The 17,903-nt window shown below is 37.3% G+C and overlaps 3 protein-coding genes across 5 annotated transcripts; 2 read left to right on the forward strand and 1 right to left on the reverse strand.

Annotated features, from left to right (window-relative positions):
* The first annotated feature begins 3,254 nt into the window (after positions 1–3,254).
* LOC149241599 (ran-binding protein 1 homolog c-like) lies at positions 3,255–11,306 on the forward strand. 3 transcript variants are annotated; one of them, XM_089374008.1, is made up of 3 exons: positions 3,255–3,603; positions 9,456–9,615; positions 9,728–11,306. In XM_089374008.1, the coding sequence occupies exons 1-3, from the start codon at positions 3,471–3,473 to the stop codon at positions 9,759–9,761; spliced, it is 327 nt and encodes a 108-aa protein (XP_089230134.1). In that variant the 5' UTR covers positions 3,255–3,470; the 3' UTR covers positions 9,762–11,306. The 3 variants fall into 3 exon arrangements, with proteins under 3 accessions (XP_089230134.1, XP_089230135.1, XP_089230133.1); XM_089374009.1 differs by having other exon boundaries at positions 9,456–11,306; XM_089374007.1 differs by lacking the exons at positions 9,456–9,615; positions 9,728–11,306 and adding an exon at positions 9,084–9,405 and having other exon boundaries at positions 3,256–3,603.
* LOC149241600 (uncharacterized) lies at positions 4,811–7,348 on the reverse strand. Its single transcript, XM_089374006.1, has 2 exons — positions 7,026–7,348; positions 4,811–5,503 (listed from the first exon to the last, which is right to left on the reverse strand). The coding sequence occupies exons 1-2, from the start codon at positions 7,297–7,299 to the stop codon at positions 5,274–5,276; spliced, it is 504 nt and encodes a 167-aa protein (XP_089230132.1). The 5' UTR covers positions 7,300–7,348; the 3' UTR covers positions 4,811–5,273.
* A 1,734-nt stretch (positions 11,307–13,040) lies between the features above and the next one.
* LOC149241601 (uncharacterized) lies at positions 13,041–14,604 on the forward strand. The gene is made up of 3 exons (XM_089374010.1): positions 13,041–13,934; positions 14,028–14,120; positions 14,292–14,604. Exons 1-3 carry the CDS (start codon positions 13,806–13,808, stop codon positions 14,487–14,489), a joined length of 420 nt encoding a protein of 139 aa, XP_089230136.1. The 5' UTR covers positions 13,041–13,805; the 3' UTR covers positions 14,490–14,604.
* Positions 14,605–17,903: the final 3,299 nt, after the last annotated feature.

Genomic DNA, 17,903 nt, shown 5'->3' on the forward strand with positions numbered 1-17,903 from the left:
CTCGTACCTTTGATGGCTCCTCCGGAGAGCATTTCGTTCTCCTGCGGTGCCACCCCTTACCTCTTTCAGAGTAAGATAGACTTCTTTCTTCAAACAAGTAACAGTTGTTCGAAAAAAAAGAACAACCAACAACACCCAAAGTACTCATACTGACTTTCTCTCCTACCGAACCGAAGCAAAGCGTAGGTAACCGACTTTCTTTCTCTCGATACGGCAACCGAAGCGAAGCGTAGGTAACCGACTTTCTTTCTCTCCTACCGAAGGTAACTACCAAAGGTAGGCATTCATCTACGGAAGGGAGGACGACAGGTAACTGACTTTCTTTCTCTCGATATGACAACACAACTACCAAAGGTAGGCATTCTTTCTGGCATCTTTCCAACTCTTGCTCTTACCTCTCTTTCCAAAGGAAGGAAGGGGGGTGTGGGGGGAAGGAAGGATCAGCTTCCTTCCCACCGCCGATGAAGGAAGGGGGTTGTAAGGAAAATATTATTAGTGCCAAATGAAAATTTATGTTAGGGATGCTTTCACATAGTTAGTTTTGTAATTATTATAAACATCACATACATAACAACCACAAATAAAAAAAGTATGTAATATATAAGAACAAAACTAATGAAGTTGTTAGTACTAAAATGAGGCATATACTATCACATGTAATCTTAGATATACTTAGTGTGAAACACCATGACATCAATGTCTGAGCAATTTGTAAATGTGCAACAAGGGCTCAATAGGGGGCTAATATTTATTTGATAGTCACGTTCTTGGCTTTGTTGCTTCATTTGAAGGAAGGAGGACACTATTGAATTATTTCAATTACATGGTTCACACCTTCCAAGTATTAGTTAACTTGCCTAAAAAGGTTCCTAACACAAGTGATCAATGCAAATATCACCCATAGGCTACTTTTGTTCACAAAACTTAACTCTCCCACTTTATTTTTGTAAAGACCCACTAATTCAAGTGTAGCCATGGTAGTTGATGCACAACCTCATGTGCACCAAAAAACATCCCATAACCAACCTCCTCGAACCAAGCTTACCCTTCCACTCCTAACACCAAAATGTGCAACACTTATCATAGGGTCCAAGGGGTATTGTCCTTGGTGGCCTCTCATCACTATTGATAACTAGGGTTGAAATGTCACACCCCATGCTTGTGAAACATCTACATCATTTGGCACATTGAATTCCATCCATGCGCACCAAGTTCTAATATGCATGCATGCTTATCCTATATCTGCTTATATTTAGGAATGCCAACCATGACATAACCATTACAATATCTTTCTTCTTATTCTTCTTCTTCTTATTACTATAGAAAAAAAGGACCCTTTTGTTATTCACGAGGAAGAAAAAAAGCACAAACATTGACAAAAAGATTGTAACTTCTGTCATTACAATGGGTTGCCAGAAGACAAGGCATCACGACCCAGAAGAAGAGAAAAAGAAGTTGTTGTAAAACCAGGGTTTTACAATTTTTTTTTCTTCTGCAAATTATAAGACTGACTAGAAATGACAATAGCATGCAACCAAAAATTGTAGAAAGTGTATTATACAACCACGAAGAGGGCCCTACTATGAGAAAAATGAAGACAGTGACTAGAAATGACATTAGCCTGTAACAAAAAATTCCCGAAAGTGTATTATACAACCATGAAGAGGCCCCTGTCAAGAGAAAAAGAAAGACATTGTATTTGAGGCTAATTGAAAGTTGAATGTAGACTCACTTGAAATTTATAGTAAGCTAGTTGATAACTAATTGAAAATTTGACTTAAAGCTGATCCATATTAGTATATGGGCATCGAATGAGAACTTTGAACTGGGTTGCCAACTAATTCATCATAATATATGTAACCTGTCTCCAGACAAATAATTCTTTTTTAGAGAGAATCTACAGTTGTATTTAGCTCCCTATGGATGTGATGGAAATTGATTTCCTAGAAGTGGTTCTTTAACTCCACAATTTTGCTTTTCCAGGAGGATAAACTTATAACTTCCAACTATGCTTTACTGTCATTTTCTTTTGGCTCCATTACAATATTTGTATGTCAACAACATGGCACACTACAACCAAGAAGATGAACAATTACATCATTAAGAGTTACAAAACCATCTTGCCATCGAATAACCAACATTAATTAAACAACCATTTAACAACATAATAGCAATTACACTATATATATATATATATATATATATATATATATATATATATATATATAACTTCTATTGAAATGTGGTATTTATACGTGTAATGTGATCTATCTATCTATATATATATATATATATATATATATATATATATATATATATATATATATAGATAGATAGATCACATTACACGTATAAATACCACATTTCAATAGAAGTTAGATGAATTGCGCTAGTCCCAAAGTTTTGCTTTGACTTGATTTAAACTCTTCTTCACTTTGTGATTTTTGTGTTATCCACTAGCATAGACCCATCTTAAATATAGATATAATATGAGCGGAGAGGGATCCAATTTCTTCATTGGCAATTATTTTTTATGAGCAAACATTATTTAAATGTTTTGTATTTTTTTTTTTTTTTTAAATTTATTTTGGCCGACACTAGCAAAATTTCAACTTTGATGATGGACAAACATCGCTGTAACCATACTAGGCTGTAGAGTGAGCTTGGCATATTCATAACATCAAGGATTGTGTAAAGCTCAGTGGAAGATGCCCCTTAGAATAGTTTTGATGCCCCCAAAATGACTTCCATTCTCAACCCCTCCCCATGACATTTGAACTTAAGACCTTGTAACAACTAAACCCCATACAAACCAACTACCCTACAACTTATCATGGATCAACCATAACAATACTTATTATAATAATTTAAAACCAATATTTCTAATTACTTTTCCATATTTATCTCATTTACAAACCCCTCAACCCCATCCCATTATTATTACAATAAACACAATAATATATCACCGAAGAAAGAGTTCAAAATTGCAAAAATAAAAAACACACAACAACCTCTCGTCCCAACATGACCACATGAATGAAGTAGGCCTCTCATGTTGGAGATGATTTAGGGTTATTCCATGGCCTTCTCTCCCTTTGAAACCCCCCAACCATCCCTGTAATAATTTATTATATTATCTTTAACGATGCTACTTTTACTCTCAATCTTTAACAGCTACCGGCCTTCCTTCCTCAAAACCCTTATATAGAGTGTTTTCTCTCCATCGACCTCAAAAACCCTTATATAGAGTGTTTTCTCTCCGTCGACCTCTTTGCCCTTTGCCTTCGAAGAATTTTTGCACAGTTAAATCCTTTGTCCAAAATCCTCGGGGTTTCGCATTCGTGTCTGATATTGGGCGAGTTTCTGGCATATTTTGGATCCATCGATTTCATTCGAGCCCTCCCTCTGTGCACTATATGGTATTGGGATGGCTGGAACTCAGGAGGATCCTGTTCTTACACGGGCAGTAGATGACGATTCAAGAGAGAACGAGGATGATGCCGGAAAGGAAGAGGACACTGGAGCTCAGGTTGCACCCATTGTTAAGCTTGAGGAGGTTACTGTCACCACGGGCGAAGAAGAGGAGGATGTCCTTCTTGACATGTAAATTTCTTAATCCATGGCTATTTCATGATTTTGTTTTCTCAGTTGAAAGTTGTTTTCATGGCCTCTTCGGTGGCCCTTTTCCTGTGCACATAAATGGGACCTTGACTATAAGGAAGATGCATTTGGGCAGTTATTTACTTCTAATTTTTCTCCTTTTTAGTAAGATCTGTTTTTATCGGGTTCTCGATGTTTTGTTCGCCTGTTGATGATGATCGGATTTGTCATTTCAATGGGGTGCTGAAGAAACTCTATGGTAGATGCATTTAGCGGGCTATGGTTTGTTTTATCGGGTAATTAGGGTTTTGCTTTTCTGTGTATTTTGTGAGTTTCTTGTTGTTTTGATGTCCCATTGATATTTTGATCAGCATTTTTTGATCTCATTATGGTCTGTAATAATTGTTTTCCTATGTTGATAGGCTGCCGATGAAGATTTTTTCGGGGATGCATTTGATGGTTTATTTGTTATCATTGGGGGTTTTGTATTTTGACGAGTCTTTTTATATTTTGTTGAACTATAGGCCATCCTTTTTTCAATGTCTTTATAGTTATTTCTTCCACGCCTCTCTTGCCTTCTAACTGCTCGTTCATTTGTTCCCATCGTTCCCTGTTGTAGATTTGCAACAATGGTTACTTCCTGTCCTATTTCTTCATCGCTTGGAACTAAAATATGCCTTATTTGGGTATCTTCTGCTGAAGATTGGAAGGCTCTCCTGAAGTTTGCATAAGATGTGGGCCTTGCCAGTCCAATAGACCGAGTTGAGTGACCTTGCCAACTGACACCATTGTTCCTAGCCCCTCTGTTAGCTTGACTGATATAGGAGTTTGAGTTTTCTTTCTTTTGTCGATGCTTCGAGGCTGCTTCTTTCTCATTCTTTTCCTTAATCTTCCCAGCAACTTCTTTAGGGAAGAGAAGCTGAACTGTGTTCCAAAGTACAGTGTTGATCTGACAATTCTGAAAGTCACCCCTGCAATGACAACCAATATTTTAGACACACTAAAAATACGTCATGATTTGAAAATCTAAACCCTTGTGGGCTTCAATTGGCAGGGGAGTGGTTTGTGGTAAACTTCCCTATATAAATATCAACCAAACTCAAGATTTGCAATTGCTATATAAAAGTCTCAAAGTCTTTATGGCTGACAATATAAAATTTGCTCAAGCTTCAATTTTTCCTGGACTGACCTCAATTGCTGGCGGCATTTAGGGCACCGTGGACCACATTTCTCGATTGCATCTTGCAAGCACATCTTACAGAAACTGCATAGAAGTTTCGGTAGACAAATTTGAGAGCAGCTCTAATATACACAATTCAGTAGAGATAAATTTACACAGTTTAGTAGAAATTTTCTTGCATGGTGGGACTGCTGAAGTTTTTTTAGCAGTAAAAAATTACCTATGGCCACAAGATGTGGAGGAGGGTTCGAAACAAATATCAAGACAAACCTGCAAGAAGATGGATTCTTATCAATGACAGTAAGCATAAAAGAAAGAATTCATACCAGTTCTGAAAACAAATGTACCATTATCCCAGACTAAGGTACACAATCGAGTTATGAAACTCCTTTTTGTTGAATAACAAAACAAGTACAGCACTCCCTTTTCACCTCAACTATAGCTTTCTATCAAAAAAGTTCCATATGTAGTTATTACATAACAATAATCATAGTTAAATTACCGCACAAGAAAGCTCTTCTTTCAATTGCTCCAAACAACTAGGTTTGGAAAGTCCCTTCTCACTTCCATATGGACTAGATTCGGCAGGTCTAGGAGATCTTTCCTTGCTTTTAGCTGGCCTAGGTTTAATTTTGGGACTGTCGCCTTGTAGCTTTAAAGGACTATTCTTTTTCTCATTATGTGCTGTAGCATCTGTAGAAGACTCATCTGGTATCGCATTCCCTGTCAAGGCCAAAGTTCTATATCAGTCAAAGATTAACCAAACATTAAAACAAGTTTCTTCTTATCTTCAATGCTTATGGCCTTGCAGTACATGCTTGTGTTGTACATAAATATTTGAACTCAATTTTGGACAAAAAATTGCAAAGCTCCCTTGTGATAGACTCTAAAGTGGCAGAACTGTGCATTTTGTGGAGGTATTGAGCAAGTAAAAATACCTATACCATCGTATATCAGTTTTCCAGTGACAGTACTCTGCATCGTATGGAGGTATTGGGCAAGTCCTAGGTTTTAGCAGCCCAATATCTATGCAGCCCAATAGCTTAAGTTGTTATTTTCTCCTTAGAGTGTTGGATTCAAACTCTCCAAAAGCCAAAGATTGCTCGTAACGCAAAGAATGGACTTAAAACCTATAAACAGTCGAACTTTTGGTGCAAGTCATTTGTCCCTGGATTGATATGGGAAGATCAAGCCTATAAACAGTTAAGCCTTTGGTGGAAGTCTCCTCAGTCCCTGGCTTGATGTGTCAATGTATTGGTCATAAGATGTGGGGAAATATGCTACATCAAAACTACTTGGTTGCTGGAATACTGACAAGGCTTGATGTATAAATATCTTGATAAAAAGACATAGGGCAATTCGCCACTCCATCAAAAAACGAGGAAAACAGGTCACTTGAGCAGTCTCAAAATAACTGGAATCCTTATCTTCCTTCAAGATCAGAGTGCTGGATTGTTTGGTGCTATATAACAGCCAATTGTTGAAATGTTGATTACATAACTAAGGCCTAATGAATGACTATTGTGTAATTTTGTCATAGCATAGGAGGCAATTAAATCTCTGTGTTGGGCATGCAAAGTTGCCTGAGCCTTTTGGGATTGGATCGTTGCTCAGTTCACAAAACTTTTTGTTGATCTCTTTCATTGGAAAGGGGATATTCTTGGCAAGGGTGGATGGTCTGACAGTATAGAAGAAGAATCTGGAATGCCATAAGATTGAAAAGCCTTTTCCTTTATGTGGAAAGGGCGATGTTGTACCACATTTGATGAGGATGCCAATTCCTTTCACTTCGATGAGATGGCAGTTTTTAAATCAGATTTGACCACACTGTTTTCTGCCAGAATGAGGATTTTCAGAAGTATATATATTCTGCCAAAATGAGAATTTTGGGAAAATACGCACATTCTCTTAAGATCGAGGTTAACTTTGCTATTTACCATGGGGTAGAATCTATAGACCTAAGCTTTAGGAATGATGCGTGATTCTGGTGTATTTCCCACTGTTTAGTAATGAATATAAGATGCAATTAAAAATGAAAAAAGAAAACAACTACTTGATTTCATTTTGTATTGTTATGAAAAGTTTGGCTTGGAGTAATGAAATGCAGAATCTATAAACAGTGGTGACCGGAAACTCATAAGATATTGGTGCAAATCTCCCAAACCCCAGTGAGAACATGAATACTTACTAAGCATGACTTAATGTTAGAGCCCTCAACTTAGAGAGTTCAAAATCAAATGTTTACCTTGCACAAGTTGTGCCTGAAGAATAGGATTAGGTTCATTTGTTTGAGAGACTGGATTAGGTTCATTGCTTTGAGAGAATGGATCATCCTCCAGGCTGAGAGCTCCAACACGATGCAGGTCGATGGGATCAATATCTTTACTTTGCCTCCTTGCCCTTTGGTGCCTGAAAAAAAGAACCAAAGCTGAATTTATCAGCACCAACATCAATTTCATACTGCAAAATAAAATGATCACCAGGACTGCTCTGAAGGAAATTTGGAGACATTCAACCATGACAAATGATTTTTTTAGCAGCAAAAGGATATGTAGTGGGAGTCATTGAAGTGGTTTTCACTGTAAACCCCTGCTGGCAACTACAACTTATAATCTAGCATAAGTTAAGAAATTTAAGGCTTAGCAAAGACCAAGATATCCAAAGACATACCCATGATGATACATGGGACACCTACCCTTTTAGACTCATCTCAATGAGGCCTTTTAGACTCATCTCAATGAGGCCTTCTAGCCTCATCTCAATGAGGCACAGGCGCAGAACTCTCAAGACATAGTGTGAAGTTTTGTACTCAAATGCACACCTTAACCTAGGAGAGGGTGGACCACCCAAGCAACCGTGTGCATTTATCTACACAAATACATGCCTTCATCCAAGGGTAGGGTGTCAGGTGAAGGTGTGCAAACCATTTTTTTTAAAAACATGATGTTTAATAAGCAACAGAACTACTTTTTAAGCCCTGGGATTAACTCTTTCAAAATTAAAATCAATAGAGAGCTGCTCATCATTACCTTCTTCCAGCGCTTGCTGGTGTTTTAGCCAGAGCAGGGGTTCGGGCCTCTCGCTTCCTTTGCCGTGATTCCCTAACAGGCGAATCCTCGACAACCAGAGATTCCAAGTTCAAATTTCCCAGAGAGGAGGACCCTTCTTTGAAACTCGCCAATAAGAGTGCCTCATCGTCCCATCCGGCCATTGCAGCCACCGACCTGAAGCCAGGGCTAAGAATATTCTCTCGAGACTCATTCAAAAGCACAGCGCGGGCACTCATAAATCCTCTTGCTGCTCCTCCTCCTCTGATATTCTCATTGCCCCTTGTTTGAAGATCGATCACTTCTGAAACCTCTGTTTTCTCAACAACCTCGTCCTCGCCCTCTGTAACTTCCACAATCTCAGGACTCTTCCCCACGGTTTCTTCTTCAATTCTCTCTGTAACGTCCGAGCTCTGCTCTTGTTGGCCCATGGCAGACTTCTTTGGTAGACAAACGCATTGCTGTGAGGTGTCTTTCTGGTTTAAGGTTTTGCAATCTGCGAGCTCGGACTGTTGGGTGGAAGCATCTTGTTGTAATTTCATTTCTGTCACAAGTGTTAGAGGAATACAAGTCATTTACCCTGAGAATGGAATTTTTAATTAAAAAGGAGAAAAAAAACAGAGCCCAGGAAAAAGAGGTGGAAATGTAGATTGAGATTTGAATATGAACTCTAACGGTCCTTTGCAACGGCTAGTATTTATCGTTTGACCTTTTGATTAAGACATAGGACTCAAAAATCACGACCTTAGCCTTATTGGGTAAAGTTCAAATTAATATTGCACAACTCAGATCCCTCCAAAACCGCTCAAAAAATTATATAATAACATTTCTAGATTTTTTATCCCGATTTTTGTTTTTTGATCTCATTATGGTCTGTAATAATTGTTTTCCTATGTTGATAGGCTGCCGATGAAGATTTTTTCGGGGATGCATTTGATGGTTTATTTGTTATCATTGGGGGTTTTGTATTTTGACGAGTCTTTTTATATTTTGTTGAACTATAGGCCATCCTTTTTTCAATGTCTTTGAAGAAGTGATAGGCTTAGAGCAATTGAATTGTAGGCCATGCTTCTTGACAAATTGATGAACAGATGTAGTTCCTCGTGTAAAGTATCACCTTAAATCATACAGTTAAAAAATAATAAATCTATGGTTAGTGTGTCATTTTTAAAACTATTTCCAGATCCCATGGAAGTTTGTAAAGTTTCACCTTCAATCATAGAACGTAATAAAACTATGCTTACTGTGGGTCACAGTGAACCATGCCCAAGTCCCAATGGAAGCTTGTGGGTCAGTTTCATTCAGATGGGGATATCATACCTGATATTCACAGCAATGTGGGTCTCTCCAAACATCTTACGCTATAGCATATACCCTGTCTTCCTCACAGACAGCATGAAATGCAGTTTGCACATTGACATTGTGGCATACAGAGCATATGAAGATGTTTTATTACAATGCAAGAACACTGGTATCATTCACATGGATAATCTGGGCATCCAGCTTTGGTGTGTTGGGTGACATTGGTGTGAATTGGGGAATTCTGTCATCACAAAGACTGGCTCCCTCTATTGTTGTGAAGCTGCTACAAGCCAATCACATTATGAAAGTGAAGCTCTTTGATGCAGATCCCAAGGTCTTGGAGGCTCTGATCGGCTCTGATATTCAAGTCATGGTCGGCATTACTAATGACTTGCTGGAAACTCTCAGTTCGTCTTCTGAAGCTGCTGACATGTGGGTTCGTGACAATGTCGTACGCTATGCTTTCAATGGAGGAGTCAATATCAGGTACATCCTTATATTTTGGCTTTCCATGTGTCTGTACCAGCTCTATTTTATTAGTAGTTTTGGAAATCTGATAGTCCACTACACTATAACTAAGAACAGCTCTCTCCAGCAGGTACTTACATCTGAGAAGCTCAACGAGTTACTGAAGCTAATAAAATAGTTCATAGAATCTCAAGACCTCAATACAAAGGTCAAAGTTTAAACTAGGTTATTTTCATGCTGTATAAGTTCTTGATTTGAGTGGAAATTTGGGGAACAGAAGTTATTTGGTGATCTGGCTTCTCTGTCATTATATTCCTTAGTTCTTTGAGGTAAACTGTATATATATCCAGCATTCAGATCATGTTGGTCTATTGGCATACAGTACAATGTTTTAACTTTTCACTGAGTTGCAAAACTCTTTGATTTATCCTGGGTTTTCCGAGTTTATGATTTCCCAGTTTTTGCTAATTTTCTCCTGAGCTTTCCGAGTTGATGACCCCTACCGATTTTTGCACCAAACTAATAACTTCCTCTATGATGTAGTTAGAATCCATAGTTTAAGGAGATTATATATCTGCGTCACCCATTGAGACCATGTTGGGCTGTTGGGTGGTGTTACAATTTCAATGATGCTGCTCTATGGCCTAATATCTTCCTTATTTGATGACGTTAATTTGTTACAAGTAGTTGCTGCAGTATATGGCTTTTAACATTTATAGACACAATTTTATTCGGTGCATCTACTGCTGCTGGATCATTTTGCCAACCAACAATTAGAAGGTCATCCTTCGCTTATCCCTGTGTTTAGGGGGAGATGTCATGCTAATCTTGAGCTTGCCAAGGCCATGCAGCCCTAGGTTCTCTGATTGTCAGGAACACCCATATTTGTTACATGAGTCCAATCGAAACTTGAATAACGTCATGGGATATGAAATTGGTATCATTGGTTTTTCATCGGTACCATCCGAGCCGCAGTTTGCCAATTTTTGCCAATTTTTTTTGCCGATGTTTCCGAGAAGATATTTTCTGTACCCTCTGCCGATTTTTTGCCGATGCCAATTTTTTCAACACTGTGCTCGATATAGAAGGCATCCTAATTGGTTGATCAAAATATAGGGTGAATGTCATAATCAGACAGATGCTATGGTCAGCCATTTTGAGGTGTTTGTTTTATAGACTTCATTGGTTGAGCACATTGGGTACAATGACTGACAACATATAACGTGTTGATCCAACATTCTGGATCATGTGACTATGAAGGGTTACGACCCAACAGTCTGGACTGACGTACACCAACTAAAGTCTTAGTCACTAGTTGTCGCTTTCTTCTATAACGTATTGAGCTCTCACACACATACACATACAACTTTCTAATGATTCTCACATAGACAAACTCTAATGCACTCTCAAAACCAGATCACAATGGGCTCATGAAAACTTCGCTTTCATAACAGAACCAAATTCACTTAACTAGGTCTGGCAGCCCAACTGGCACACAGACCTAAATCTTAGCTCTCATAAGCAGCTTTGGTGCCAAGTTCCAACTTAATAATTGCGTGAACAGTAATGCAATTCTAGACTAGTAACCGTGAAAGAATATAAGAAGCGTAAATCAACTATTACATTCCAGTTATAACATCTCAAATGATTAAGCACATTGATATAGTTCATCTCTAACCATAATATAAATTACATAGCAGCATGCAAAATGGGCTCCGGACCGCAATACCTATCATTTAAAAGACAAGGGCTGTCAAACAAGTTGCCAAAGGATGGATTCACCTCCCAGCCGTAGACATTCCTACATGACTGTTACACCCAAGCAGGGCTAATGATATGATAAGGGAGCACAGTTACGGGAGCATACCTCTCTCAGTGTCACAAATTACAAACAGTTTTACAACAGAAATCACCTAGCTGTACCTAACCAGGTTTAGGTCTTCTTGTTGGCCTCAACTAACTCATGTGAAAATCAGTATGCTAGCCCAAAACTACCTTGCTGATCCCAACAAAATAAAGGTAAGAGATATGCTAGATCAGGCTTTTGTAGGAGAGCACTTCTACTGGCTCGCAACATCACTTATGATTATGCACTCTACAATTTTGTGACCAGCTGAATGTCAAGCAATTGAACCGCGATTTAAATCCTATTTTGTCAGCAATAAGTACTATACTCTGTCTTTATTTAGTGTAGAGAACCAAGCACTTATTCTGCTCATCTATAGAAGGGACAATGGTTGTTTGCCTATGAGGTATAAGGAAATCCTATCAGATGTTTTGTATTTTCGTATGGAATTGAATCATACTCATGCACACTGTAACATTCATATATATCAACCTGTAGAGGCTTTAATAACACCTGGTATTCTGGTTAGTGATTTTATTGGACCTCATGTGCATATCCTACATGCACAGGATGGACTATTCATATGTTACAGGGTATTATTCTTATTATTTAGGGTGCACATCTTCAGGTGCTCAAGAACGATTACTAGAACAGTCAGTTAATTCTGCAATTTAAAGGATGAAAAAGGAGGTTATAGGAGTCTAGTTTTGGTTCTCATCCACAATGTCACACTAGTCTGCCTGGGCATGGTTCTCATGGTTTAATAGTGACTTGAGGAGTCATAATACCACAGATCACTAAACACGAACAGCTAAGGTAGCCCAAGGACAATAGCCATCTTTACACATTAATTAACAGGTCTTACATTAATTATCCTAGGGGGTTTTAATACTTCCAAATGCTTAAAAAACAGTTAGCAGAGCATTCACATTACACATTCCAGCAATCTTTTCTATAAACCAACCAAATGCAGTCAGGAGAGCCCTCCTTTTAAACTATACAACCTTATTGTTAGTATGATCAACCTTATTTTAATATATAGTGTGACAAACCGTATGTGACAGGCAGGTGGAAAACTTTTCTCGCAATTGACTAAGCGACGTCCTGCGAGCCAGACTTGAGACGGAAACCCTCGTCAGAAGTATATGCTTGGCTCTTTTCCAAACAAATGAAGAGTCAATCAGGTTTTGTGTAATCACTTCTGGTATCGTATTGGGTTATTGTTAGAAGCGATAATTGGATTCGGATTCTCATCGAGTGAGTTGTTCTGCTTTCTCAATTTGAGAGGGTTTGTTTGGAGGGAAAAACGAAAGAGGACATACAAGAATAGGGAGGGGAAAGATGTAGAGGAAGAGAATTGAGAACATTGTCAGCAGGCAGGCTACATTTTCGAAACGTAGGTGGATTGTTGAAGAAAGCTTACGAGCTCTCGGTGCTCTGCACTGCAGAAGTTGAACTTGTGATTTTCTCCCCAGCAGGAAAGCTCTATGAACTGTTTTTTAGTGCAAATCCTACTATTTTGATTCTAATAATCATGGCTATGCAAATCTCATGAGATTCTTACTAATAACCCCGGTGGTGCAAGCCCTAGTAAGCTCGATGTTGAAAAACTTAGTGTAAAACCTCCAAATCGCTGGTTTTGTTGTAGTGCTTATTGGAGAGTATATAAAAAATTTCACACCTTTTTATGAGATATGGGAGGAAAACATGTTAAAGATTTTTAATAAATATAAAATTTCCAAAATGATGCTAGTTATGTGTGATTCTTTTTTCATTGTTTGTGATTATGAAAAATGAAACTCAATGTTTTTTCATTAGTGCACACATATTTCATTCCAGAGCTGATAACAATAAAAGTGAAGAATTTATGGTCCAACGTTATAATTAAGGGAGATGTTTAAGGATGACGTTTGAATTTTGTTTTTCATTTTAAGACATTTGGAGCAAATATTAGGAAGGACTTTGAGAAAGGATTGTCCTTGATTTTTGAAAATGGAGTTGTTCCTTTCCAGCCATATGCCCCAAGTGACCATCAAAGGGAGAGCTCATATGTTTTTTGGATGTTTTCTTTATAGCCATTTTTTTACACATATCCATAGAGTCCCCATGCCATTGATGTGAATTACTTGTTTGGTTTTTTTTAACCAAAATTTTTAACCAAACAAGAAAAATTTAAAAAATGCCTCAAGATCAAAGACTGAAACAAAGACCTATTGACATACCTTTTAAAGTATGGAAAGAACTTGTAAAATCATATGAGAAGTTGGATGCACAAAGAAAAGCCGACAATGAGAGCATTCAGGTATTGAATTTTTCATTAAACATTATTTAGAATGTATTAATACTTATAAGTATCTTAGACATGTATTTGTGTGAAAATAAATTGAATTGGTTTATGTTTAAGGACAAGGCATCCAAGGCGAGGTTAACCAAGACAAAAGTCACTCATCGTAGTGGCCAGAAAGGTTTAAAAGCACTGATAACAACCTTTGTAAGTATATTAAACATGTGATATTTTTTTAATAAATTTTGTACTAGAAGAAAGTCATTGTTATCTAATTTCTCCCTATTTACTGATTGATAGGAACTAAAATATGGAAGACCTCCAAATCATTTGGAAAAGGAGGTGCTGCAGCAAAAGAGATGGGTTGAATTTGTTGTTTGGATGGACTCTATGGTATGTAATCTTAGTTGGATTTCCAATATACTTTTAAACCATATTTTCATTTTATTTTTTAGTACTATTAGATATTATATCTTACCTCATTTTATGGTTAACATTGTATAACAAAACATGCGTTGTGTTATGTAATTAATACTAACATGTAATATTGATTTTTTTTGTCAGAATGCTATAGGTAATGATTGCCAAGACGATGATCCAAATTATGTTCAACATATATCAGGAGATGATGAGGATGAGGATGGGGATGATGGTGGTGAAGGAGGAGATGATGATGATAGTTGCGGTGTTGGTGATGATGTGGATCAGAGTAATGAGGATGGTCAAGATGATCATGAGGATGATCTTGGTGGTGGTAGCTAGGCATGCACATGCATTGTTTTTTATGAAGAAATTATTGTGTAGAATGACATTGCTATGTTTAGATGGGTGTTGTGAATTTACCCTATATCAATGAGACATTTTGATTTTGTAATCATACTATGAGTTTGATTTATGTATGTTGTTAATTTATCGTAGAATAATGATATTCATGAAATATTTTGATTTGTTAATCATATTTGAATTTTACTTGTTTTGATAAAAAATAATACTGATTTTATTAGTATTATGTTGCTATTTTATACATGTTTTGAAAATTGTTAATGACACATTGTTATTTTTTTGGATGGATGTTGTCAATTTCTCTTAAATTTCTTTACAAATGATTTTGAATTGTGATATCTGCTTTAATGATATTTAGAAACTATCATATATTTCACTATGAATCTATAAAGGGGGTCATATATGTAAATAAAAATATACTCTATATAAGAAGTCAAATGCGGATGTAACCATGGATGCAAAATTGAAAGTAAAATTGGATGTTAAACTAGGAATTAATACAAAATGCAAACAATTGACATACAAAGTGTTTTAAATTAGAAGTGAAAAATTGTGCAATAGTTGACACAAAGAAGGGAACAAAACATGGCATACAAAAGGATATCAAATTGGGCAAAAACAATGACACATAAATGGGCACCAAATTAGATGCAAAAACAGACAACAACTAGATGTAAAATAAGATGCAAAGTTGAGCGTTAAAAAGAAGCAAAAAACGTTACAAATTAATATGCCAAATGATGATGCAAATAATGGTGTAAATTTGGGATGCAAACTTGGGTGCAAAAAAGGAAAAAAAAAAAGATGTAAGAAAAGACATAAAACAAGATGCAAAATGGGGCTGAAAAAGGTGAAACCAAGGATGTCATATTGGATGTAAAAAATGATTCCTAATCACATGCAAATTTAGGCTCGAACTCAGACACAAAATTATATGCAAATGTGGACACAAAATGATGCAAAAAAAGATGCAAATTTGGATGGTGAAAACGATGTAAAACTAGACACCAAAAAAATGCAAAATTGGATGAAAAAGTTGGTGTAAATAATGGTGCAACATTCGACACAAGTAGACACAAAAAAATGGTGCAAAAAGGGGCATAAAATAGCTTAAAATTGGATGCAAAACTTGGTGCAAAAACAAATACAAAAGTAGACGTAAAAAATGGCTCTAAATTGAATGTACCATTAGACACAAAATAAGATGCAAAGGTGGACACAACACATGACTCAACATAAGATGCAAATATAAATGCGAATTTGGATGCTCAAAATGATGTAACATTAGATGCAAGAGATGGTGTTAAAAATGATGCAAAATTGGATGAAACAAATGACGCAAAATATGGTGCAAAATGAGATGGGAAAAATGGAGACAAATCAAACGTAAATGTGGATGTAAAAAATGGTCCAAAAAAAGATGCAAAAATGGGCACAAAAATGGATGCAAAATTTGGTGCTAAATCAAATTCAACACATGGTGCAAAGATAGGCACCAAAGCTGGTGCAAAAATAGAAGCAAAAACTAGTGTAAGACTAGATACAAAACCTGGCGTAAGACTAGATGCAAAAACTGACACAAAATAGATGCATAAAAAGACGTTAAATTGGATTCAAAATACAGTGTAAACTTGATGCAAATGATGGTGCAAAAATGGAAGCAAAGAATGACACAAAATAGGAAGCAAAAGAGAATGAAAAATAGATGCAAAAAATGACACAAAACTAGAAGCAAAACCTGTCATAAAATAAGATGCAAATCTTGGTTCAAAATTTGACGCAAAAAATGATGCATAGTTTGGTGTAAAAAATGATGCAAAATTTAGCGTGAAAAAGGATGCAAAATCAGGTGCAAAAAAGGACGCTTTAAAAATTGTACAATAGAGCCAGATTTAGCGCCAGGTTGCTCATCACGATTACAAAAAAAATGCACTAAAATCTGGCGCTAAATCTGGCGCAAATCGCTGGTTTTGTTGTAGTGTATGGATGTTGTTTTAGGATATCCTTGGATGGAATCCAAGGGTACTATCAATAATAATGTGCAGAAGAAATTCCTGAAGCTATGGTATGAAAAGAAGAAAATTACATTACAGGATATTTCCATCAATAAACAAGTAGATTCCATGAAGGTTGATGCAGAATATTTTCCAAGGGCTGACATATCAGATGACGAGCCATTGATGATCGACAATCAAACACAAACAGAGGTTGAAGCAGAAAAGGATACAGGTGCTGATACATCAGATGAGGGCTCAGTGGTTGAGGTAATATTGGAGGATAAGACACCACAGCAGGCACCACAGCAGGGTGAATTAAATAAAAAGACACCGTGGGTTAAAACTTCAACATATCATCACCCACATCACCCCGCAAGAAAACAACCAACAAAATGGCAACCAATTAGCCACAAGGACAACAACCCCTGCATGACAGATAGAGAGGAGCGAAGATCCACCTATTACACATCAACACAGAAGAGCTACCACGGTCAACTTCCATCTCAAGCGAGCGAGGAACCTGCAAGATCGAGGGTTCACCTTTCTCTTGGATGGCTAGATGCACGTGCATGGTACCAGTGGACTACTCTTTTGAGTAGATCTTATTAGTTGTGTTCTTCACATGTTTCGGGGACGAAACATGTTAAGGGGGGTGGAATGTTATATACCTAGGGGGGATAACATGGGGTACAAAGGGAAGTATCCAAGGGTTCTTTCTTTGCCAAGAAAATTTCACTTTTGCTATCACAGTCTATCCTTATAGCTCCCTGTACTAACCCCATACTTGAACACAATCTTTGCAACCAAATTGCTTCCTTGCTTGCATGACTGGCTGCCATGTATTCTACCTCTGTAGTTGATAGTGCCACTACAGATTGTTTCTTACTTCCTTGCTTTCATGACTGGCTGCCATGTATTCTACCTCTGTAGTTGGTAGTGCCACTACAGATTTTTTCTTACTCATCCAACTGACTACACCTCCAAATAGGTTAAACACATACCCACTTGTAGATTTTCTCTGATCCAAATCTCCAGCCCAGTCTGCATCAACAAAGCCATGAAAATCCAACACTCTGTCCAATCTTGGTCTTCCTTGGTAGCACAAACCACAATCACTAGTGCCATGCAAATACCTGAAAACCCGCTCCACTGTTGTCTAGTGCTCCTTCCCTGGTTTTGACATGAAACTGCTCAATACTCCCACTGCATGTGCAATGTCTAGTCTAGTACAGACCATTACATACATCAGGCTACCGACTGCACTTGCATATGGAACACGGGATATATCCTTTTCCTCTTCTTGTGTCTTGGGACACTGTTCAGTAGATAACTTCACACCTACAGGCATAGGAACCTTCACTAGTTTACCATCCTGCATATTAAATATTTGTAGTAT

The sequence above is a fragment of the Pinus tabuliformis genome, chromosome 8 (assembly GCF_031772625.1).
Source record: "Pinus tabuliformis cultivar Carrire ecotype Pingquan chromosome 8, CPIR1, whole genome shotgun sequence".
Lineage (NCBI taxonomy): Eukaryota > Viridiplantae > Streptophyta > Pinopsida > Pinales > Pinaceae > Pinus > Pinus tabuliformis.